At 34.3% G+C, this 26,305-nt stretch overlaps 1 protein-coding gene across 4 annotated transcripts in view; it reads right to left on the reverse strand.

Annotated features, from left to right (window-relative positions):
* Positions 1-955: 955 nt before the first annotated feature.
* The window catches only part of LOC132544626 (myosin light chain kinase, smooth muscle-like), a 111,247-nt gene continuing 85,897 nt past the window's right edge, over positions 956-26,305 (reverse strand). For 3 of the 4 annotated variants that reach the window (XM_060208256.1, XM_060208265.1, XM_060208248.1), the window contains 19 exons: positions 25,829-25,948; positions 25,032-25,229; positions 22,080-22,178; positions 21,606-21,806; positions 21,272-21,385; positions 18,185-18,531; positions 17,575-17,768; positions 14,863-17,224; positions 13,150-13,297; positions 12,434-12,769; positions 11,390-11,562; positions 11,046-11,205; positions 9,731-9,793; positions 7,554-7,650; positions 7,054-7,260; positions 6,437-6,778; positions 5,797-5,949; positions 5,390-5,513; positions 956-2,591 (listed from right to left, as the gene is read on the reverse strand). In XM_060208256.1, coding sequence (XP_060064239.1) covers positions 1,857-2,591; positions 5,390-5,513; positions 5,797-5,949; positions 6,437-6,778; positions 7,054-7,260; positions 7,554-7,650; positions 9,731-9,793; positions 11,046-11,205; positions 11,390-11,562; positions 12,434-12,769; positions 13,150-13,297; positions 14,863-17,224; positions 17,575-17,768; positions 18,185-18,531; positions 21,272-21,385; positions 21,606-21,806; positions 22,080-22,178; positions 25,032-25,229; positions 25,829-25,948 — 6,173 coding nt within the window. In that variant the 3' untranslated portion in view covers positions 956-1,856. The remainder of the gene's footprint in view (positions 2,592-5,389; positions 5,514-5,796; positions 5,950-6,436; positions 6,779-7,053; positions 7,261-7,553; positions 7,651-9,730; positions 9,794-11,045; positions 11,206-11,389; positions 11,563-12,433; positions 12,770-13,149; positions 13,298-14,862; positions 17,225-17,574; positions 17,769-18,184; positions 18,532-21,271; positions 21,386-21,605; positions 21,807-22,079; positions 22,179-25,031; positions 25,230-25,828; positions 25,949-26,305) is intronic. The other variant, XM_060208271.1, reaches the window with a different exon arrangement.

A 26,305-nucleotide genomic window follows, 5' to 3' on the forward strand; every position in this document is an offset into this window, starting at 1 on the left:
GATAATAATGAAAATTTCAAAATAACATAATTTTTGTTTTTCCAAGTAAGCATGGAAAATATTCACAAGACTTGTGATGACCAGCCAAACTGTTTGGTTTTCCAGTCTTACAATTTTGATTCTTTTTGCCCTCAGTTTGACACAGAGGTAGGGGTGGGGACTTCAGGATGGCTCAGCCTGCCAGCAGTGTGACTGGGTGGGATGTTGTGCTTAAACATTGTCCCTGTTATGACATGTCAGTGTGATGGCACTTTAAAGTGGCCTCATCTGTGAATCATCTGTGGATAACATCCATCAACCGATATTCTGAGTCAGCCATTAGTACCTGGGAGACTATTCAAATTGCCCTACATCTGCGGTCTGTCATCTCTTTCTGTGATCTTTATTTTCACATAGAAATACTAGATGAATCATTCTCAAATTTCACATGCAGTTTCCAAAGATGTGCTCTGTTGATTTTGGGATTGACCTGCAAAACAAAATTGCTGAAAGGAAGCGCGATTTCTTGGGAATTACTTGATGGGTCATTCTCAAATTTCTATGCAAATTGTCCCTAGTGGTGACCTTCCAATTTTAAGACTGATCAGAGTGCCAAAATTGCTGGAGGTGGCCATCTTGGATTTTGATAATGAATGTTTGTTATCACAATTTTTTTAGAAGTGTTTTATGGATATTTATTAACTTTCATATGCATGTTCCTCTTGGTCCCTAGTAGTGCCTTTTTAATTTTAAGATCGATAAAATATTAAACTGGCAGACGGACTGTCATCTTATAAGTTTCTTCATGTTATTTCTTGAGAAGTAGATAGATTCCCCGTAGTTTGGGAATAATTGAAAAAAATGGTCGATAGTGATAACTAGAAGATTTAAGGATGACCGTGAATGAGCAATCTAAACAGTCGCACATTAGTTGACGAACTTGAAAAAGCAAACAATGAAAACTACAATATTTAGATATTCTGATATTTTGTTTATTGAAAAAGAATTGTTTGATATATGCAGCACTTTCGTTGAAACTCAAAAGAAAGGACATCAAATACGAGGCCAATACTGACCAGACATTGAGCAAAGTTAAAAGAAAACAGGATATCTATAAATAAAACTGTCTCCATGTTTTTGTTACCATGGCAACAACAAATATCGTTTAATCTATCACAGCAGGTTGTATCTATATTACCTTGTTGCTGACATCACTACAGAAATGAAACTGTAACCTTAGCAACATAACCATCACCATGGTAACATACGATAAATTACTTATCTACAAATATGTAACTCTAAAAGATTTATCAATAAAATTATATAATGTTACATAAATATAATACAACTACAAACAGAACAGAAGAGCAGAATTCATCAACAATGACTGTTCGTATAATTTTACCACAAAGTCTATCAGGGTTAGATTTGAGGGTACGAAAGTTTGTTTTACGAAAGTTTGGATTCTAGCCGAGACACTGTTGATGAATATGCAAGCAGCAAGCGATTGTACAGTGAATCAGAGAACCCAAGGTATATAGCTTTTATATACTTAGACTTTGTGGGTAAATTATACAGTGTAGATAAACATACATATCCATTAGTGTTAAGTGTATGGACCCAAATAACACAAATATACCTTACAACACTTAAACCTGCCTAAAGGTATCGGAAAGTGCTGCAAATATCATTACATTGTAATGTAGTTGATTTCAATTGGATTTCAAATTCATTTCTGTGAAAAAAACTTCATCTGATCCAAGGCACCTTAGTTAATAAAATATTGTATTAAATAAAAATTTTTGATTATTTCAAAACTGTAAGTAAAGTTGGACAGTTCTAAGAAGAAATACGCTACATATGATAGGTGACATTTTTTAAAATGCTCCTGTTCCGTAGATGATTAGGTCTGCGGAACATGTGATTTCTCCAAAGCAGTTTGATGCTTTGCATGTGAATTCGCCATCGTCTTCTTCTGACACGTTTCTGATGATCAGTGAACAACCTCCTTTGTCGTCGTAAACAAATGAGTGGCGATCGTCCTCGACTATTTCAATGTCCTCCTGGAACCAATGAATATCCTGATCTTGGTCACATGACACTGTGACATCAAATCGAATCACATCGCCGGAGACTGCCTGGCAGTCAACCATTTCACGGACAAATCGCAAAGAGGTGTTCGTGGACGTGTCAGTATCACTTTGGGCTGATAATGTCCTGGGTATGGATGATGTACTCTCACTTTGAAGGTCGCTGTCATGACCTTGACCTTTGATACAGTTATTGCAGTAATCTGTATCAGTAGATTTGTCTATGTTTTCTGCAGGAGTGGGTTGTTGTTGTTGATTGAACACATTACTTGTAGTGGTATCGCAAGTTGTTATAGTGAACGTCGGTTGGTCTGTCATTGTGGCTACTGTTGGTTGGTCTATGGCAGGTGTGTCCTCCATCTTGCTGGATGACCTTGACCTTGAGGGCTGAGAAGAAAGGTCACTCTGAGAAGTGGCATCAGAGTCACTAAAGACAGAACTCTCGCTGTTGGTTCTGTCAACCTTTACCAGTTTCTGCAGAGAGGACATGCGCCCCAGCGCCCGAATAGCAGTTCCCATTTTCTATACAAATAGACAAGCAGACGATACATGAGAGCCAAGCAACGAGCACCATCCACCGAAAATGTTAAAGCTCACTACGTCAAAAGTTTTTAAAAATATTTCAATTGTGTGAAAAGAATTTTTTCATATGAAAACTACATACTATACATCATAAGTTATCTTAAAATCATATGTAAGTCTTTTGGCAATGATTGACTTTTCGTAAAAGCTGTTGATTCTATGTATAAAGTCAGAATATCATAAAAGTCATCAGATCTGGTTTTCCATTAATCTTTTTTTATATCAAGATGATGTTTAATTTCATGACTTTCTACAAATAAACAATGATTATTGACTTCATGAACAAGCTTTTCTAATGATAGCATAATGAAAGCTGTATGACAAGTACAATATAGGTATACATATATGTGATATATTAAAGTACACTCAAGCCCCAGAACCACAAATACATTTAGTGTTTATAGGTTATAGTGAAAATTCTTCAAATCAGGCAAAGTCACAATCATTTTTTTATTCTTTTTTCAATTTCTATAATCATACTGCATATTTGTTTGTTTCCAAGACAAGGTCATTTTAAAATAGATAAAAACAATGTATCCAGCCTGTTTGAAGAACATTCCACTGTATTCTTTAAGGAACTTATCATCTTATGGTCACAATTTCTTTCAAACTTGACATAATTTTTTCTGAAACATCTCAAATCTTATTTTTTTTTATAAAGAATCTTTTCTTTTTTTCAAAATTAGGAAAAAAAGTTTTATTTTTAAATTTCACCAATTGGACATTTTCATGTTACTTCTGCTGTCACGGAAATTATTCAATTTCGATTAATTCAATCTCTATTTTAACATATCTTAATCCAGAAAACAAAGAAACAAGACTCAGAGGCAAGTATGATACAGTAAGCTGAAGTTTGCTTGGCCGTTTGATGATGACACGACAGTTTTTTGTATTAGAATCTTACTGTGATGTCATTACCAAATGCTAATATGCGTGATCAGCCTACATAAGTTGTGATGCTTGATAGAGGAAAGAAGAAAATCTCAGAACAAAGTTCAAAGGTCACAGAACAAAGTTCAAGGTCATCACAGAACAAAGTTCAAGGCCATAGAACAAATTCAGGTCTAGATAAGAAAACAAAGTTCTTGATCACCAAACAAAATTTAAAATGACAGTGTGAAGTTCTTGCAGCATACTTAAATATTCAAGATGTAAAGAAGAAAATGATTTTGAATAATTTCAGTAACTTAGATTAAAATAATTTCTTTCTTCAAATTAATATCATTTTTTCAAGTTTTTAGTTGTGGTAAAAAATAGTTGTTTACTAATAAACACTTCACACAATTTCATGAAGAAAAAACCCTTCCAAACACTCGAAACATATTTGCTAATAAATTTTAGGAAAATCCCATGGAGTTCGTCATATTATTACAATTTCAATGACTACACTAGAGTGATAACCATGGAATCTGATATCTTCTGTAAATGAGATATAAAATCCTCATTCTTTATTCCATTCACTGATGCTTACCCTTACTGTCATCTTTACTTATATATGACCATGGCCATTACAAGAACATGAATGCCATATGAGAAAATCTCTCCAAATTTTTTTTTTAAAAAGCAGAAGACTGTCTTTATTGCTGATTTAAGATTTTTTCTTGAGATAAAATAAAGTTAACATCAGCTTCCATCAGTTATGATACCTGATCACTACATCTCCGAGAAGTTGAAGCTATTTCTTCTCTCTCTCCTGATATCAAGCCAACACACAGTCTTACCTAATCTGAGTCAGATACATCAGACTATAGAATAGAAAAACAAGGGTTACATCTGTACACCTTTATACTGGGTCTTTATACTGGGCCAGTAACATCTGTACACCTTTATACTGGGCCAGTAACATCTGTACACCTTTATACTGGGCCAGTAACATCTGTACACCTTTATACTGGGTCTTTATACTGAGCCAGTAACATCTGTACACCTTTATACTGGGTCTTTATACTGAGCCAGTAACATCTGTACACCTTTATACTGGGCCAGTAACATCTGTACACCTTTAAACTGGGTCTTTATACTGGGCCTTTATACTGGGTCTTTATACTGGGTCTTTAAACTGGGCCAGTAACATCTGTACACCTTTATACTGGGCCAGTAACATCTGTACATCTTTATACTGGGCCAGTAACATCTGTACACCTTTATACTGGACAAGATTAAAATGTTTTTCGTTTTCAGTTTAAGTATGGCAAAGGGATGGGGCTATTGTTGGCAGAGAAGTTATTATCTATGTTAGTCATTGAAACAAATAAGGCATGAGTTTGGGATATTGTACAGGTAAATACAATATAGATGTCTTTAGTATATTAGAAGATGTTAAGTATATATATGAATGAAATAAATAAAAGTTGATGTCCTTATTTTAGTAATAGTTCTATCACTGTTAATGTCCTTTGTCATTCAACAGCCATTTAAGATTATCAACATATGTAAATATATAAACACAAATAGAAAATTCTTAATTTCTACTTCTAACATTCAGATTTAAATAATTAACACAAACACAATTTTTGAGAAATTTTCTGTCTTTATGAAAATAATCATGAAGTTTTTGATGTTTGAGAGACAAAATGCACACTGTCTTACCATGTTTAAAAAAGGCATATTATCCCAGTACCTTTCTTTTTTTCAAGTGATATAACTTCTTCTGATTTACATTAATACTGAAACACAGGACTTTTACAGTTCTATGTCAGATGTTTTTGCCTCGACTCTGTAGTCAAAAACATAATTACCTGCCATTTGCGTCGCGCCATGAACTGTTTCAAATTGCGAAGACTTTGGCGAAGTTTTTTGGCACTGTTTTGTTCTTTCACTAGCCATCTATGGCTGAGGCAATCTTTGGCACTGGGTCTAATTCTGAAATGTTTGTATGTTCACATTTCAAAAGATATATTTTTAATCAATTTATAATGTAGAAGATCATGATACTAAGGGAAAATAGTACTTAAGATATCTAATGATTTTTGAACTGGACATAAAAATCTTCATCTAAATCTGTTTTTCTGAAATATCTAATATAAAGTTTGAAATAAAAAAACTTCTAATTAGTAATGTTTATGATATTCTAGACACTGCAGAAAACCAGTATAGTGATTCCTGATACTAATTGATACCAAGATTGCTAAGTACATCTACTTACTGCCTGTTGAGGTTTAGAGCTTTCTCTATAAAATCCCTGGCATGATTGGAGATGTCCTCAAAGGCTTCATCATCAAAATCAAATTCACCTGCAGTTACATTCGATAGCGTTTCAGCATCAGTATCACCCATAAAGGGAGACAATCCAGACAGCCTGAAATGCAACAAAGGATGGTAAAAGTTAAGACTACAATAAATACATTTTTTGTGTCTTAATTTTGTTGTCGTGTTTTTTTTATCCGAAATCCTTAATTTTTCCAATAAATTAAACAGAAAAAGTGTCGTCACTTTCTGTACAGACAGTCAGAATTTATCAATCATAACAAACTTTTTGAGTGATAGGATAATGATATCTAAATTTCTATATTGATAAGGATTCTTGCTTAGAATATTATATTAGAAAGAATCTGAATCCAAATTAAAAACTGTTTACCACATAAAGTGTTTACCATATAAAGTGTTTACCATATAAAGTGTTTACCATATAAAGTGTTTACCATATGAAGTGTTTACCATATAAAGTGTGTCCATGAAATAGAACAACAACGAAATTAAGTATTTATGTCATTAAAGACTAAACAATATATGGTAACATATTGAAGTCTTAGCCAGAATGTAGGATACATTGCGTAGCTACTTACAAGACATAACAGATAACTCCTATTGACCATATATCTGTCTGCAATCCGATTTCCTCATAATTGACAACTTCCGGAGCTATGAATTCTGGTGTTCCTGAAATACCACGAAGGCTTTCTCCAGGTTTATGGAATTGAGCGAGGCCAAAATCTATGATCTTAATCAAATTGCTGTCATTCCGTATACACAGGATGTTCTCTGGCTTAAGGTCAAGGTGGACGATGGACTTGCCATGCATGTAATCAACTCCTTCACATATCTGGCGCAGGAAGTGCACGCAGTCACGTTCAGTCAGGTCAAAATCCTCATCAACGACTCGCTCAAACAGTTCTCCACCGCCCACACTAAAAACAGGATAAAACTTAAAACTTATTATCTCTTACTTTAAAATCAAGGTGTTTCTATCACGTTTTAAAGAAAAAGGTTTGACATTTCTGGAATAAGATGGGTTGTCTTATAAAATTTCTGAGTGTATATTACATGTGAAATAGAGTAAGGGCAGTTTCTAATAATTTGGTTGATGAGGCCTCTATAAGGATAAAGTTTGAGAACCTCAGGACAGCCCCCCTATACTGTAAACATGATAAGGAGAAATAGAATCTAGGACTGTTTTACTTACTATTCCATTACAAGTACCATTTTTCTTGCTGTCTCAAAGGCATCGCGTAACATTAATAGTTTGGGGTGAATCAGTTGGTTCATAATCTCAATCTCTCGCTGTACAGCTGCTTTGTCCTTGCCACGACATTTGATGACCTTTGCAGCCCATTTTTTCTGATCCTGGTCATCTTTTTCAACGCATATGTGGACATTACCAAATTTTCCTCTGAAAATTGTTAGATATTTTCATTATTCAATCTTGACGAGGCTTGAAAATTTCCAGGTCTTTGTTTTTAAGAATAAATGTTGTCGGAGTGATTTGATCAAATGAAATTCTATAAATTTCATTGGCATGATCTTAATTTGACATTTTGTCTAAAAAAAAAAGCAATGATTTAAGCAATCCGAATTAAATGAACTAATGAGCAGGATTGAAATTTCAAAACGACTCGATCAAAGATTAAAAGTGAAAATTAATTGAATTTTTAGTATATTGCTTAACATGCCAATCATACTTACTTTCCAACCTCATTTTGAAGGTCGTACAACTCTTCAAATTTAACATCCATCCTAACGGACACTAATCGGGGACTGAATGGGATCCCTGGTTCCTCCTCTGTTAACACAGGTCAAAGTTCAGAAGTCATAATTTTTTAAAGTTAAATCCTTGATATAAGTCAGAGTTTACCTTCACATTGATTGACCTAACACATTATATGCATGTATATATATATATATATAGTTCAGAATATCTTTCAAAGAAAAAACGGGGGGAGGGGATATATGTTCTTTACAAATTTTGGATATTTCATTTTTCGTCCAATTAGAGGAAAAATTTACTATTTTGAGAGATTGAGTGAATCAAGGTTTCAGCTCATTGTATATATACATGGTTCTTTCCTCAGCTGTTGAATCTTAACTTCTGAGACCACTAATATTAAATTCTAAAAATAAAATGTTCCAGCTAATTAATCTTCCACTGCATTTATACAAAATATAAACTTAACTCTTTCAATAACTGGATTATTGGTGCTTACAGAGAATTATCTTCAAACCGTTATGATTTTAAAAAGCTCAAATTTCATTAGAGTATTAATAAAAAGTGATATAAAAATGTGAACATAATATAGCTATGTGATTTCTATAAACAATAAATCAACATTTTTTTATTAACAAATTAAATCCGTCACCATAATACTGACATTCAGAAAAAAATCATCGATATTGTATATGAATTTTAATTTTCGAAAAAAAAAAAAAAACACACAAAGGAAAACTTCAACAAACATGCAAAAGATTGTAAACTTCAAAAATACCCTGATGAAGACTAAACCACCAAAAGTTAAATTCATTATAATCAAAATACAAACCACCATTAGTTCTGTTATTGGTCAAATACACCAATGGACCAATACAACAATGGGTAATCACAGAAACGGGGCATGCTCCTTTAGGAAAAACGGGTCTTTTTAAATGTTGATGACCGAAAATCTTCATTAAGATTAAGTTCTCCAAGGATAGCTAAGATAGGCATGCCCCCTTTCATAATTGTTGAAAGACTTCTTAGGCAGGGGAAAACGATACAGGTCCTTATTAAAGGTGAAAATGAATGTTATCTGCTTATGTGAATATATAAACAGCTGAACTTTTTTATTGTGAAATAATCAAATATTTCACAAGTTCCAAACAATAACTTTATCTTATTTCTTATAGAAATATAATAAAATTGATATTTTTTTTTTATCTAAATGCTTTCCGTTTCTGGTTTTAATTTTTAGTTTAGCTGAAGCCATGCTAAGTATAGTCACTGCAGGTGAAGGAGTTCCCATTGAGCAGTTCAGAACAGGACTTTGTCAGTATTTTTGTAACTGATGGAAAGATGCAGGAGACGTTAACAGAAATATAAAACATTAACGGCTATTCATCTGTGTAGGATATATGCTGTTTGTGAACATTTTATTACAGTGAAAAAGAAATAATGACACATACTTAATGGAGGAAATGTCAAATCTTGTTGAAATCAAAAAATCACTGGACAAGGCAGAAGTAAAATTCATCTAGAGTTACTTCCCTTGGTAATAGTGTTGACTGCAACAAGACTTTGTTTGATGTGGATGAATAGCGAAACCTTGTGAATCTACATCTCATAAAAACTTTTACTCATTTAGACATTATAATGCTAGTTGTAAATATAATGGAAGTAAATGACTTATAAAGAAAAAGTTATATTTTTGGATTAAGCAATTCTTTCTTGAGAATGCATTATTTTGGCATTTGAAATGTGATAAGAAAACCAATGAAATGAGGTGTATAGCCAAGCGATTTTGAGGCATTCACAGGTAGGAATGAATTGAGGATACAGAAAATAGATGCTTCCTGCTCAATGTGCAGGAGTAAAATCCTTGTGCGATACCAAAAAACCCTTATGAAATCAGGACGAGTTAGCAAATAATTTACTTGATTTTGTGGTAATGTGTACACAGCTTTCTATAATGCGCCTGACAACGTATCCAAATTTTGATGTATGAAGTAACTCAGAAATCTTTCATAGACAATTTAATATGTTGATTGTAGATTGACAAGGTTTCATTGAGTAAATGGAGTTTTGAGTTATACAGAGCATGCAGATTTGGATATGAAATTGTTACTTTGGCAACATGCCACACAATGATGTGTGTGAATTTCAGCGACATTACCTTGCGGAGAGAGGGGAGTGAACGGTGAAACAGAGGCTGTCGAAGTGGACGACAGAAAAACTTCTGAAAATTTAATGCCATACAAGACTACAGGCTCAGAACGTCACAAAAATTAGAATTTAAACTCGAGTCCTGCCATTTTTGTTAGTTAATCTGTCCAGGTCCTAATGTTACCTTGGTGATAAAGTGTCAAACACACATACCAAACAACATGCATGCCTGATGACCAAATCCCATGATGCCTTGCACCCAATAATGATCACATGACATCTATTTATCTAATCACCCTCACAGTTGTCTTGGCAAACTATTACTTAATTGTCACCTATGATAATAGAAAATTCCATTGACCTCATTAAAAAATATATTAAAACCTAAAAAATCTGATTGGCTACATTTTCATCAAAGGTGCTACATGTATATAGAGACTGAAAATCTTCAAGGATATCCATACCTTTTTTCTCTCTTTAAAACGAAAATTACTTAAAATTAAATCTTATAGATTTCTACTTTTCAACCCCATAGATTTGCTCATGCATTAAAGAAATATAGTATGATCAAGGATGTCATAAGCAGAGTGACTGTTGAGGTAAAGTTAGCGTGACATAAAATTCTGTATATAGACACTGCATGATTAGTACTCATATACTGACAATAAGATATATCATAATGGACAATGCAATTGTCACAAGATAATCGAAGATGCAGTCATCACTGTGGCAAGGACATAGTTCCTACTGTCGAAGTGTCTCTACTTGCAATTATCTCCCTTGAATTTTCACTCTTATTTCTTTCAAATCAGTAGGGTTCAGTTGATCTTCTGTTCCTCAATTTCTTTTTTATCCAAAGTAAGTTTTAGTTTACTCAATGGTAATACCATTTTAAGCAGTTTTTAATCATTTCCCTTCTTCCAAATGAAATGCTAATGAAAAGCTCACAAGTATGACACTTCATGGGTGTATGAACATACAATAGGTGACATCTGGGACTTTGATACCATAGGAAAATTACTTCGGACAAAATAACAAGAATTTCAAAAATTATTTCCCACTTGAATTTTACAAGTTCAGTAACATGCATCAATTCAAATTATTCCAAGGTGTTTGTGACATGCAGTTTGAGTTTCTAGATGAAATTTGAATAAAACTACCCTTAGTTAATACATCTCCAGGTGTCACTACAAACAGTGATGACAATACTAAGCAATACATCAATATAGAAGATGTTAGAGTGTTCAATGACACCTATGGGAGGTCATAATACAGTGGATGACATTGAAATATGGAAATGACCTTGACATTAGTGTGACACTTACCGTCAGACTCAATGGACAGACGGTCTGCAACTCGACGATCTTTGGTAACCACGACATCGGATGTCTCGCTAGGTTTGCTCATGCCATGCTTGTTTTCAGCACTCACACGGAAAAAGTAAGGTGTGTGTGGAGATAGATTTGCTGTATGGTATGAAGTGCTCTGTAATAGATCAAACAGAAAGGTCAAACAGAGGTCAACATTTTACGGCAGCTGTGATATAGCTAGAACTTTAAATCAATACATTCCGTAAAAATTTTCAGATTTTAATCAAAGACAGTGGAAAGTAACAAAAAAAACTTCCACTCAGCTGTGTATATACTTCTCACACAACATATTAACTTACATGACATTTATCAGTAAGGGTAGACCATTCCTGGTATTCTGCCTCACACATTTCCACTTTGTAGTTTGTGATGAGACTGCCTCCATCAAAGGCAGGGCCAGACCAGGAAAGGATCACATAGGTGAGCGCCACCTCTGAAGCATACGGCTTCCCTATTGGTGGGTCTGGAACATCTACACAACAAACGGAAGTTTTTATCAGCATATAAATTACCTTATGGAGGTTCAGAAAAAAAAAAGACTTGATGAACATATAAATGACCTTATGGAGGGTCAGTAACTGAAGAATAAATCTGAGACTAGACTAATGATTTGGTTTAAGATCCTAAAGGAATACAGCTTACCTCCTTGGAGGTCTGGTACATATATATAACAGAACTGGGACTTAGCAAACGTTTTGGTAGGAGTATCTATTATCCTAAGTGATAAGGGGCCATAACTCTGTCAGATATTGATGGAACGTTGTAAAAGTCAACACTTTCTATGTAAACAGCAGTTATTGGGGCTGGCAGTATGTGTACACATGATACTACACATATCAACATATAGGTGATATCAATTTATGACATTAAATCACCTACAAACAGAATCACCAAATCCAACATTCTTGGCTTAACAAGCAAAGCTAAAGAAATTCATCATTGAAAAATAATTTTTTTAAAAAAGTATTAAAGTGAAAATCAAAAACATAAAAAAAAACATGATTAATATTAGAACTGAAGAAAACATATCCAGGCTGAGTGATTTTCAAGTTCAGATTCAATATCTGCCTTTGCTAGCAAAAAGATCAAATGAAATAAAATAAAAAAAGCACCCTTGTTAAAAATTGGTCAAAAGAGAGAAAATTGATGTAAAATTCCTGATCCCAAACTTTTGCAAAAAACCAATCAAAACATAACATCTAAAATTTTTCTTTTTTTTTATTAAAAAATCATGTCTCCTGGTAAATTTGAAGATACAACAAGAATTTATTAATCCTCAGATGTATGATTTAAGCTGTTTGGATTGATTTAACAGTTGAGGAAAAAGTGTACAAGCTACTTACCTTCCACTGTGATAGCCATTGATCCTGTGTCCCTTCCAACATCGTTTTCAACATCAATATCATAGATCCCCGCATCACCGAGAGTCACATTCTCAATGACAAGACGACTGAAGTGCTCGGTCGTACTTATCGTGTACCTGTCGTCCGTTTCCACTTTGACCTTGTTTTGTAACCAGGTGATGGTTGGCTGTGGTTCAGCGGTAAACGAGACTTGGACTTGTGCTTTTTTTCCACGCAGGACGGTGAGATTTGGCGGTGAGATTTCGTGGATATGCGGGGCTTGGTGTCCATCAGTTTCTGATGTGTTGTCGTCCTTTGCAGACACAGCATGGCATTCTAAGATAAGACATTTTCTGATATGAAATCTCCTTTTTCACCTGATTTCCAGTTTTACTTTACATAGAACTGTCATTCAAATCCCCATTTCCTTTTATGATATGAACTCAATTCTAGATAATAACATATTTCTCAAAACAAAATCCTTTTTCTTTTGAAATTTCAAGTGAATAATGAATGCGTGAAGTTCTACAAGATTTCTCTTCAATCATCATTTCAGAGTGTTTGAAGCAGGTTCAATACCCAGTTTTCCGTATTCTTATCATAAACAGTTATTGATATGACTAAAAGTCCTCAAACAGAAAATAAACACTTATAAATATATGTCTCCTCAGTATTTCAACATCTCATAATTTTTACAATTTCAATAACCTGCGTACCTTTGACGCAGAGGGTACAGGACTGACGTTCTGTGCCGACACAGTTAGACGCCACACACAGGTATTCTCCGTCATCTTCAGGATACGCCCCCTTTATAACTAGTCTAGCCGTGTCCTCTACATACGTCATTTGAAAAAATTTGGAGGGCTGAAAAAAACAATTAGTAACTTATGTCACTTTTCATTACAAAACATCATACAATATAATATGATATGATAAGAGTTTCTTCAGTCATTTAACAATTAGACAATTTAAGTATTACAATGCATTTGGTACCTCTGTGAATCAACAACACTAAGATTCACTCCGCTGGAGAATTATCACCTACAACCAGTCTGTCACAGAAATATACTACTAACTATCTATCATATATCTGCCCAATGTTATGCTGTATATATTCACTAGCACAGCAGCAGATGGTTTATACTATAATTGACTTGCCTTGTTTAAAGCATTGTTAGCTTGATAACATTTTATTATTCATATCAAGATTTCATTTTGTGTAAAATAAACAAGTATGTTTATACATATTTTCTTTTATTTGACTTAACTATGAAATCATTTACTTTTGAGTAAACAGAATTTGAAAAAATATGAATTGTTTTATCTAATATTGAAATATGATAACAATGGAAAAAAGAGCAAACATATAGCAATTTTACAGCATATCTATAAAACCTGATCATCTTTATTGTTCTTCTTTCACTCCAATTTCTTTCCATAGCATGAAAACAAAATCATTTTCAGGAAAAAACAAAGAAACACAACAAGGATTTCACATTCGGAAGAAAATATGCATAAAAAAGTTTTCTTTATTTCACACATCACTCATTAAGCTAACAATTCGGTGAGTAACAGATAATGTAGGTTTCTGATCTTTTGTAAATTGGGACACATGGACAATTTTCACTCAAATACCATGTAGCTAGTTCATTCAATAAGGTAAACTATCATTTCATGAAACACAAATGTCACAATCTAATCTTGTAAACAATCTTAATTGAGAAAATAAATACTTAATAGCCATCCGATACTGAGCTCTGATCAGGCAAGCGTGTGATCGGTCAAGTGTGACTGGTAGTCAGTGGTTAGTCAGGCTTATATCATACTAACCATTATTTGTAGTGGGTTAAGCTCCGATTAATCTATCTCGATTACTCAGAAAAGCACAAACAGATAAGAAACATCTACCAGGGTTATATAATGTTTACTCCAGGTATTATAAATACTATGTTTACCACAGGTATTATATGTACTATGATATTACAGGTAATATTTATACTATGTGAAAATCCTGAAACAAAGATTGGTATGATTGATCTTCAAATTCCTACCAGTACGGTAAAATTCAAATTTAATCATGGAGACTCCTTCAGATAAAATCCTTGATAACATCTCAGAAAAGATTTGCCTTGTAAAATTTCAATAGGTGACATTGCAAATTATTGACTGTTAAAAATGTCACATGTGTATGAATTGGCTTTATTTACATTTTAATATGTTTCTCAGGACACAATGTCCAGTTTTTGCATTCAGAATTTTTATTCTTTTTTTTTACGCTTCACTGGAAATTGATGAACTTCACAGATCTTTATACACAAATACATACCTGACATGTGATATGACAATGTTCTCATATAATTTTAAAAGTAAAAAAATGCTAATTAGTCTGACACATTATAATTTTTTTTAACAAATATTGTGAAACTTACCTTTATCTTATTGTTGTTCATAAACCAGGACACTTCGGGTCTTGGAATTCCCGTAACTTGACATTCAAATATAACGCATCGTCCTTCAGGAATTGAAATATCCTCCAGCATTGTCAGAAATGATGGCAGTTGGTTGTTGACTTTGTCAATGCTGCGACTTCTAACCAATCGCATCTCCTTGTGTTCAGGACTTGATGGTGTTCGTTTGCTTTTATCAGAATCAGTTGATAGTCGTCGGGAACGTACACCATTTAAAGTAACAGTTGGTGTGGTTTTTTCAACTGCCGTTGATACAGGTCCTTCAAATTCTAATTTTGTCATCTTAACATTTTCTGTGTCTGATTTTTGAGACGATTCTGATTTTTCAGACGTTTGACTTGTTGTAACAGACGTGTTCCCTGATTTCTTCGGGTTTTTCAGTGTAATTGGTGTGTAGGGCACAGCTGGAGTAGCACGTACAATTCCACTATCATTTGTCTCCGAGTGTACAGTAGAACCATCACTTTCTAAAGAATATGGTTCTAAAAGATTTTCACTCGAATTATTACTTCTAAGACTAGAGAATCCACTAGAGGGCGTGTTTCGTACACTTTGATTATCAAAATGTTCCTTCACCCAGGACGGGGCTGTATTGCTAGGAAACGAAGAATCAGAGTCAGCAAAACTATCCTCTGTTGTCACTGAGGCACTTTCCTCATCATCCACCGCCATTAGAAGCTCTTTCATTGGCGGCCCGCCTGGCATCTGCAGAATGGATTGATTAATTTCATCAATCTTTTCCAGGGCTTTTTCAATTCTCTCCTGACGTTTGGCTTTAGGAGCCACAGGTGGTGGGATTTTTTTCAAAGCAGGGGGTGGAGTTTCTTTTCTAACGGTGGGTGATATCTCACTTTTGATTGGTTCATGGGTAACTAGCCTCTTGGACTTTCCGGAGGTAGAGTCAGTTTTCACAGATTCATCCACTTTAGTAGGTGTACGTTTTGATTTTGTTTGTTCGTCTATGTTACCAGATGAGTATTTGGATTTCACTTGTTTATCTGAAAGAAACGGTGTGAATTTCGTTGAAACTGTTTCATTAACCTTTCCAGGTGTCACTTTTACTGGCTCAACATTTTCCTTCACAGTTTGAGATACAGTTGGTTTTTCCAGTGCTGTTATAAACTCGGAAACCTTTCCCCTGGACACTTTCCGATCTGGAACTGACTTCGAAGCACTTTTTGTACCATTGATCATAACTGGACTTTTCAAATTTGCAATACTGTTTTTGATTGGACTTTGGGAAGGTTTAGTTACATAACGAGTGATTGGCTCTTTAACAGTCTGCGACACTTGGTGTCCTGTTCGAGGCTTCAACACATCTCTGAAATCAATTTGATTGACTCCAGTTTTCTTAGGATTGGCAGGTGAATTACCTCTTGTATCTAGAGGCACTCTAGGGTATGTTCCTCTCATACCGAGAGAACCTCTTGGGGTAGAGTTTATATCTATAAGCCAGCTGGGGGAAGCACCTGCTCTTCTCCCCCTATCCGAACCCAGGTCAGAACTATCGGATCCTGAAGAGCTGGCCGATTGTCCGTGCTGTTTAGATGAAAGAATTGATTCTTCTGAATTTTTGTGCTGTCTTGATAAAACTGGCGATTGTTCTAAATTTTTGTGCTGTCTTGATAAGACTGGTGATTCTTCTGAATTTTTGTGCCGTCTTGATAAAACTGGTGATTCTTCTGAATTTTTGTGCCGTCTTGATAAAACTGGCGATTGTTCTAAATTTTTGTGCTGTCTTGATAATACTGGCGATTGTTCTAAATTTTTGTGTTGTCTTGATAAAACTGGCGATTCTTCTGAATTTTTGTGCCGTCTTGATAAAACTGGCGATTGTTCTAAATTTTTGTGTTGTCTTGATAAAACTGGCGATTCTTCTGAATTTTTGTGCTGTCTTGATAAGACTGGCGATTCTTCTGAATTTTTGTGCTGTCTTGATAAGACTGGCGATTCTTCTGAATTTTTGTGCCGTCTTGATAAAACTGGCGATTCTTCTGAATTTTTGTGCCGTCTTGATAAAACTGGCGATTGTTCTAAATTTTTGTGCTGTCTTGATAAAACTGGCGATTCTTCTAAATTTCTGCATGGTCTTGATGATATTTGAGGTTCATCTAATTGTCTGTGATGTTGTGATGAAACAGATGAATCTTCGGTGTTTCTGTTCTTTTTTAAAGAAAAAACTGGAACTGGTTTCACATCAGGCACTTTCTGAGTTGTATCCAGTAACTTTGTTTCATGTTTTTCTGTTTTGCGTAGTTTGATACTAACAAAGTCTGGTTTCATCTCCCTTTGTGAAGATGATTTGGCACTTTCTAGAAGAGATCTGTAGAAAAAGGAATGAATAATAGATATGCTATGTTTATAAAACAAGTAAGTTAAGACTCTGGCATAAAACTTTTGCAATTTTATCATAGCTTTATGGTACAATGATTTATTATTCAAAGAAATCATATAATGAACTATGAATTTTTTTCTATCAATGTCGTTTTTTCGAGGCGTCCATCTTTTTCTTTCTTATGTATTTGCATTATATTTAAACAGTAAACACTGTTAACGCAGATCTTTTGGTGGATGACCTTGTCCTGTAGCATCTATATGACATATGATTCCTTTCAACAAAGATATTTTAACAGTGACAGTAAAAACAAGAATGATTCTGAATACTGAACTCACGTTTTTTTCAGCACAGGACTATTAAGATTCTGACTCTGGTTTTGTGTGTGTCCAGTTACGTCGTGTGTACTTAGTACAAGTCTGGTGTCCGTGGATATTGTACCGCTTGGGTTCCTCAGGGTACAAGTATAGGTTCCCACGTCTGACTCTGACACACATTTTACTTCCAGTAAATTGTCTTCCCCATTTTTTATCTAAACGAGAAGAAAATTAAGATGCCATGATCTGGTACATGTGTATTTCTCATTTCTGGTCAAGTCTAAGACGGATCATTTATAAAATATTTGATAATTATTTTGACAAAGTGGAACACATCATGTCAAGAGTATTTTTATTGTTTTTATAAATCAAAGTATTTATCTAACATTTAAGTTTTATATCAATACAATATTAATACAATATATCTCAGGTAAATGAAATATCATATCTCCCTCATACCAGGGCAGTTAATGTTTACAATCTGTTACAATTATGAATGTGGCCAGTTAGCCAATAAATAAGAAACAGAACATATAATAAAAAAAAAAAATTAAAAAATCAATACAAAATTAAAACTTTTATACTTAAAAAAAAAAAAAAAATTATTTTGTCAAAATAAATCAATACCTACCTTATATTTGTCTTGTTTAGTGATTTTCTCCCCTTCCCTACTCCATTCTACACTAGGTGGTGGTATTCCAGATGCCCTACACAGAAATATTGCACTATTCCCGACACTAACAAATGCTGTTCTTGGTCGTAAGATAAATCCTGGTGGTTTTAGATTCTTTTGATCACGGAATACATTGTCGTCTTCGTTGGAGACGGATTTGTCTTCCATCGTTTTTGTAAAATGTTCACTTTCATTGTTCAAATTATTGACTGTCAGTTGTTCAAACGTGTTGTTCATATGTTCACTTGGAATATTCCTTGTGTTGGTTATTTGTTCCTCTGGTATAAGATTGTCTATTTTACGCTCTGTATAAAATGGATTTTGGATTCAAAATTAAAAAAAAAAAAAAAAGAAATGAAAAAAAATGAAAAGATTGAAAATAAAAGGAAGATATTGAAATAAAATTAATTGAAATAACATTATATGGAATGTTTTCAAAAAGAGAGAAAGAGAAACTAAAAATAAGAAAGAAACAAAAGAACTAAAAAGACAGAAAAGTAAGAGGATGTGTTTTCTAGGTAGATCTTGTTTTCGTTTGGAGGTAAGACCGGGAGCGGTCAGATTCTGTGAAAGAGAAAAAGATAAAAAGAACCAATTAGAATTGCTTCAATGACATGTAGGAGTTGAATATTCTATTTCTCATCTGTTAGGTACAGGCAGTTGTGAACTTTACATTACATAGAAATCTAAACAGTCAAATAAAACATTTCTTTTTACAATCTGAATATTTTTAACTAAATTTTTTTTTAGACAATACCTGGATTCAGATGAGAAATAAAATTTTCTAGTTGAGATTAGAAGTCAAAATTTCATTTTTTGTGTTCTCCAATTGATTTCAAAACAATTGATTTGATTATCTCAGAGACTTCTTGACACTCCAAATAAGAATTTTGACCTTTGAACCTCAACTGCATGCATTTATGACATGCATTGCAAAGAACTGGCAATCCCATCTAATCATCTTGTTGGTAATAGAGTGTAGCTATAGTCAAATGTAGAAATCTTAATTTCATTTAATAATTTAAAATAAAAAATTATTTTTAAGAGTTTTTAAAAACATTTTCTCAAAAAATAAATATTTCATTTTAGATGTAATTGCCAATCCATGCATTTGTCTACACATAAAAACCAGGGCTGTAGCCCTGAATCTGTATAGATAACATGTCTCCATGCACTCCATGCAGGGGTTTACTTTTGTCTGTTCAAACACATGCCAGGCCCTGAATTTGAAGAGACAAAAAAAACTGACCCCATAGGTCATGCCCTCTACATTAAAGGTCACGTGCATACATTACCTGACACACAGAGTTGACAGTGTGTTTCTGCACCACCTGCCTCACTTTGTATTTTACACATATATTGCCCAGCGTCCGTGCAAATGGCTTTTGAAATATGCAGCTCGTGAATATTACCATGCGACATAACTTTGGCAAACGGGTCACTGGTAGATATTTTCTTATTGTCATGCAACCATAGAACATCATCCACAGGTGACATGCCTGAAACGGAGGCCAGGAGCATGCATAACATAAATGTACAATTACAAACATTTCTAATCTGTAGGATTTCTTCAAATTTATTTCAAATGGTAACAACTATCTTGAAATCCTAAATCATCATAAACTTACCTGAATTCATAGAACAATGCATGAAATCGGGAACCCCAATCATTTCTTTTTTCTACCTAAAATCTTGCTTAAGTTTTCATATACTGGGGTGCTCACTTGGTTGGTACATTAATCATTAGCAGTAGGCAATGTCCCCCACCCCCCCATATCCAATGACCTCAATTTAAATACTTGTACTTTGGAAATAAAATTGAATATTTTTCTAAAGAGGGGTACATTTTAAGCGTTGTGGGGGGTGGGTGATGGTACATTTTAAGTGTTGTGGGGGGTGGGTGGGGGTACATTTTATGCATTGTGGGGGTTGGGTGGGGGTACTTCTAATGCATGACATTGGCCTGATAAGTATAGCACAGTAGAACCTTTGTATATGAACATCATCTATTAAATCAGCTTCAGATTTTGTCATGCAGATTCGTCATATAAAGGAATGTTTAGACGACTTTAGTGAAGTTATAATTTCATGATGCCAGGGACCAGTAACTGGAACTAAAATTCTCCTCAGATTTGTACATCTCCTAATACCAACTTTCCTTCTCAAAAATAACTAAAAAGATTGCAAAACCTAATAACTGTATATAAAAATGAAACATAAAGTGAATCACAGAAATGACATAGATCTTTAATTTGTTTTGTACCTTTTAGACACCTTCACAATGCTAGGAAAGCAAAAATAACATGGTCAATTTTAAGATACATATTTATTTAATATATTGATTGAATAAGGCTCTCCATCATTTTTATTTATAAGAAAGATTTTCTTGTTTAAAAAGTTTCTTCAAGTATTTTTTGGGTATTGCTTTTATCATCCGGACAAACAAAACATTTTTAGCGTCTATTTCTGTCGGTAGAAGGGAGAGAACTTTTAACTCTTTATGCAAATAAGTATTCAATAAAACATTCAATAAATCATGAAAAAATTACAAATTTTAATATCAAGGAGTTATAAGGAAACATTTAAAAAAAAAAACAAATTCAACAACAGAAACATGTAAATCATTTAAATAAATTTCATTAAAAACATTATAATTGATGCAATTTCAATGATACACATATAGATTAACACATAACTGTACAGTGTTCTACACATATCTGTGTTTCTACTTATTAGTGTAAAGAACTCATCACTTGAACTACTTGTTAATGAATCTAACACAACCAAAAACATCAAAACTTTAACTGGAGATATCCACCATGTTTTATAAAAAGTATTTAACATAAATTAATACACAGAAACAAATTTTTATTTTTTTTAAAAACTGAAATTATTTATTGACAGACTTGATATCTTGATCTACAAAAAAAAAATAAATGAAAATAAAACAAAATCTGATGTGATCTTCAGTTTACAGCAATTTTTTTCCCCCCGAAGAAAACATGGTGAATATGTAACATGCATGATTCATCTAGGAAAACTTACCTTTGACCTCCACGGAAAGCTCCACCCGGTCTCCATTGTCAACCTCCATGTCATGTAACTCCCGAACAAATGTTGGTGGTTCTCGGAAATCATCGGTTGATTGATCTTTTGTTGCTATGGAAACAAAAACAAATACAACATAACATATATGAAAGCCAAATTTCATCAGATTCAATCTGCTGAAGGTTAATCAACAACATTTTTTTCTTGCAATAAAACGGTTGAGACTGGAAAATTACTTTATATAAAATATTAATAGGTTATTAACAGTTAAAACTAATGACAGACTAAATTATAGGAGTTTTTTTATCAGGGCAACAGAACAGGTACGTACTTGATGTGACGGTGATCTTCGCCTTGATCTGATCTTTGCCGGCCTCATTCTCGGCCACACATTTGTAGGTGCTGCTGTCTGTGGCCTTGACGTGTGGCATGACGAGTCTTACGGTAGATCCATCAAACTCCATTGTGCTTGCCTCTGTGGAAGTGAGTTCCTCTTTCTCCTTGTACCAGTGCACTGTGGGGCGGGGATAACCTTGACACAAATAAAAAATGTAAGGTCAAGGTCACAATGAAAATATGATGTCATATATTATCTTGTACATGAAACAGGTTTTCATTTCCAGCTGAATGTCATTTGAAAATGTAAAAGTTGTGAAAGATACATGGAAATACTTAGTAGTAATGATTTCTTCAGTATGAACCAAAGTCAAATGGCATACAATACATAGCATTATATAAATTCAAGATCTGACCTCTGACTTCCAAATTCACCAGATTTTATCACTAGTGAGTTGTCTGCCCTTACCTGTAACTTTAGCTTCCAGGACCAGTTTATCCCCGACACTCAATGATTGGTTGGAGAGAGGGTTCACAAATTTGGGCGGAATGGCACGAGTTCCGGCACCTGCAACAAAAAGAAAAATATTTATGTAACAGAGAATCATGACCAGGATAGTAAACTTAATCACTGAAACGTTTGTGTCTTATTTTAGTCAAACCTGAGTTCTTGAGCATTTCATAACATGGCATTTAAGGTTTTGAATCCTGTTGTGTGTCATAGCTAGAGACTTTTGATATTTCCATACTGTTTAGCAAAACGATAGAAAATTATTTGTAAATGATTTCTGAACATGACATTAAATGTCAGATTTGAAATTTACTTTTCTGATATAAAATTATTTTCTATTCAAAACTGAAATGAATTTCCATTGTTACAATAAAAACACAAAAATGAAACATTTTACAAATTATTTTCAATCATCCATAATGAAAATTTGAAACAGGAATATATAAACTCACCATTATTTTGTATATTAAAATATATAAAACATCACTGCTATTCCAGATATCTACTTAATACAATTATATGTCACACAGGAATAACATCTATTCTCAAACTGTCCACAGGTTTCAATCACAAGAAGTCCTAAGTGGACAACACATTATATAATAGTTTTACATTTAATAACGTAAACAATTGTCAATAGCTGAATAATACACAAATGAACTGCATTCATATGTCAATAAACGACATTATATAATTCCAAACAAATGCACACTAAGACTTTGTCATCATAAGTAAGTGTTGCAGCAAAGCACAAGTCCTTCACACTCAAGGCGTCAAAGTTGATAAGTTTTATGAAAGGAAAAAATCTGAAGCATTTTGTGGTTAGGGTATGTAATGGAAGGGCTTATTTCCGGAGTCCAATGGGTGTACTCCATCGGTTTACGACAATAAAATTTGACACAATGGGTTAGGAACACCATCCTGGCTGTAATAGAGTGACTTAATGAGTACCTATACATGTATGTATACAATAACACTGGCCTTTGATAGAGAGGTCATCTGACCTGTTACAATGATTTGACTCATTCAGACCATAACCATTCAATGTCTATTTATAAGAACTTTCTACATATTGACAAATGTTCAGATGTATTGAAGTATCAATGTTCGTTGGATATTTATTGAATTTTAAAGTGTTACAATCTTAAATATAAATAAGAATTAATCTAATGTCATTGATATGTACATATTAGTACACAAAAGAGTCAAACACTAACATTTCTGAAGAATTCAAATAAAATTTTGAATTAAAGTAAACTTTGTTCTACAATGCTTTGAAACAGCAAACAACTTCTTTTTTTCATTATTCAAGTTTTCTATCAATACCAAACAATCATGTTTTTATAGGCTCCAATTTTATGGTTTTGCAAAATAATTCTTTTTCATGAACACCAGATTTTGTTGATAAATAATATACACAAATTCTAGTAATTCTCAAAATTCAAATCAAAGTAATAAAAATAAAAAATATCAATTTGAGTATAGATTATGTTCATGGTTATATTTCAAAATGACCAAGGAAAATAAAACACACTCCAAAATTAATAAATCTGCAGTAATCTGAAACAAGATTATATATTCAGGGTAAAAGCAGTTTAAATATTAAGCCATATAGTGAAACATATGATTCTAATTTAGGAGTTTGGATGTTTTCTAGGAAGGTATTTACTTTACACTGTAAGTAAGACAGACATGTCCTCCCCTCTACAGTCAACCCCCCCACCCCCACCCTATCCCACCTCTCCTCTGATACATTTGAGGTAGGTCCTCCCCTCTACAGTCAACCCCCTCCCACCCTACCTCTCCTCTGATATATTTGAGGTAGGCACTTACTAGACACTGTGAAACAGACATGTCCTCCCCTTCCCACCCCCCCCCCCAACATACCTTTTAGGTAGGTACTTACTAGACACTATGAGACACACATGTTCACCCCTACCCCACAACATACCTTTTAGGTAGGTACTTCCAACACACTGTGATACCGAAAGTTCCTCCCCTTGCCCCCCCCCCCCCCCCCCCCCAACATACCTTTTAGGTAAGTACTATGAGACAGACATGTCCACCCCAACCCCCACAACATACCTTTTAGGTAGGTACTTAGAAGACACTGTGAGACAGACATGTCCTCTCCCCCGCCACCCCCAACATACCATTAAGGTAGGTACTTACTAGACACTATGAGACAGACATGTCCTCTCCCCCGCCACCCCCAACATACCATCAAGGTAGGTACTTACTAGACACTATGAGACAGACCTGTCCACCCCACCCCCCACAACATACCTATAGGAGACTATGAGACATGTCCACCCCACCCCCCACAACATACCTTTTAGGTACCCCCTATGAGACAACATACCTTTTAGGTAGGTACTTAGAAGACACTGTGAGACAGACATGTCCTCTCCCCCGCCACCCCCAACATACCATTAAGGTAGGTACTTACTAGACACTATGAGACAGACATGTCCTCTCCCCCGCCACCCCCAACATACCATCAAGGTAGGTACTTACTAGACACTATGAGACAGACCTGTCCACCCCACCCCCCACAACATACCTTTTAGGTAGGCACTTACTAGACACTATGAGACAGACCTGTCCACCCCACCCCCCACAACATACCTTTTAGGTAGGCACTTACTAGACACTGTGAGACAGACATGTCCACCCCACCCCCTACAACATACCATTAAGCTAGGTACTTACTAGACACTATGAGACAGACATGTCCACCCCACCCCCTACAACATACCATTAAGGTAGGTACTTACTAGACACTATGAGACAGACATGTCCACCCCACCCCCTACAACATACCTTTTAGGTAGGCACTTACTAGACACTATGAGACAGACATGTCCTCTCCCCCGTCACCCCCAACATACCATTAAGCTAGGTACTTACTAGACACTGTGAGAGAGCCAGATGTTTTCGCCTCTCCACCAGTGTTGGTAACGGTACACTGATATTTTCCAGTGTCTTTTGAGGCCACACGAGTCAAAACTAAGCGAGCCAGGCGTCCATCAAATGATTGTTTTGTCAGGAAACTTGATGTCACAAGACGGCCATCTTTGTACCAAGTTGCAGAGGCATCTATAGCATCTGACAACAGAAATACAGAAAATTGTTTCTGTGTTGAATATTCTGTCTGCATGTGTTTACTTCAATATCAAGAAAGATTCTCAACCAAGGCGTTTGCATATCATAGATCGGTAAATCTTACCTCCTGCAGCAATTAGCATAAATATGAATTAACAAATGTATAATTAAATCTGTAAAAACAATTTATCATTATTCCCCGTATCTACAGTACACAAGATACACTATATATTGTAGTATACATTTAATTGCCAAAATATGTTTTGTTTTTTTATTCGGAAAAAACAGTTCCTGATTTATCAAAGACCAGAAACCAAAATGATGGAGATATCCTAAACCAAAACGTTTTACAGTAAGTCTAGTTATGAAAATCCTTTATTTAACATATCAGATAAAAAAAGCTCATAATTATCTCTCACAGGTATATGTTATTTTTACAGTAGTAAATTTACGAGAGTCATAATAAGTATGAAACACAACAGTCATAACTTTACTGTCTACATATAAGCTAGTAAAACACCCAGTGGGAAGGAGAATTATAAATTTATTTTAATTAATGAAGGAACAATGTTAAGTTCTAGGTTGATATTAGCAACACTTACTTGAGAATTTACATTCCAAGGAGACATTTTTGTCTCCAGGAGAAACAACAAGGTCGTTAAGCGGAATGTCAACTTTGGGCGCCACGAAGCCACTTTTCTTCGAGGTGGTCTTAGGTTTCACTGTAATCAATGGAACATTTGAATTTAAGGCAAAAAAACATATAAATCATACAAGTTTTAAAAAATCACACATTGTTAACCTTTCTTGTGTTCATGTATATTAGTGCAGTGTAGCTTAATGATTTAGATATCAGTGTAAAATACCATCCTGTTCAATTTCTGACAAATATTTTCATGAATTTCTGATATTTGGAAATCACACACAATCACAAAATCTAGTTGCCCAGGAAATTCATTGTCATTTCAAGTCACACAAGATTTGTTTCTGTCAGAAAATCACATTATTCTATACTTATTGTCGGTCGAAATACTGAAAATTTTTTCTAAATAATTTAAATATGAATCATGAATTTTGTA

The sequence above is a fragment of the Ylistrum balloti genome, unplaced genomic scaffold, assembly GCF_031769215.1.
Source record: "Ylistrum balloti isolate Yb309-2 unplaced genomic scaffold, AGI_CSIRO_Ybal_v1 Utg369590, whole genome shotgun sequence".
Taxonomy (NCBI): Eukaryota; Metazoa; Mollusca; class Bivalvia; order Pectinida; family Pectinidae; genus Ylistrum; species Ylistrum balloti.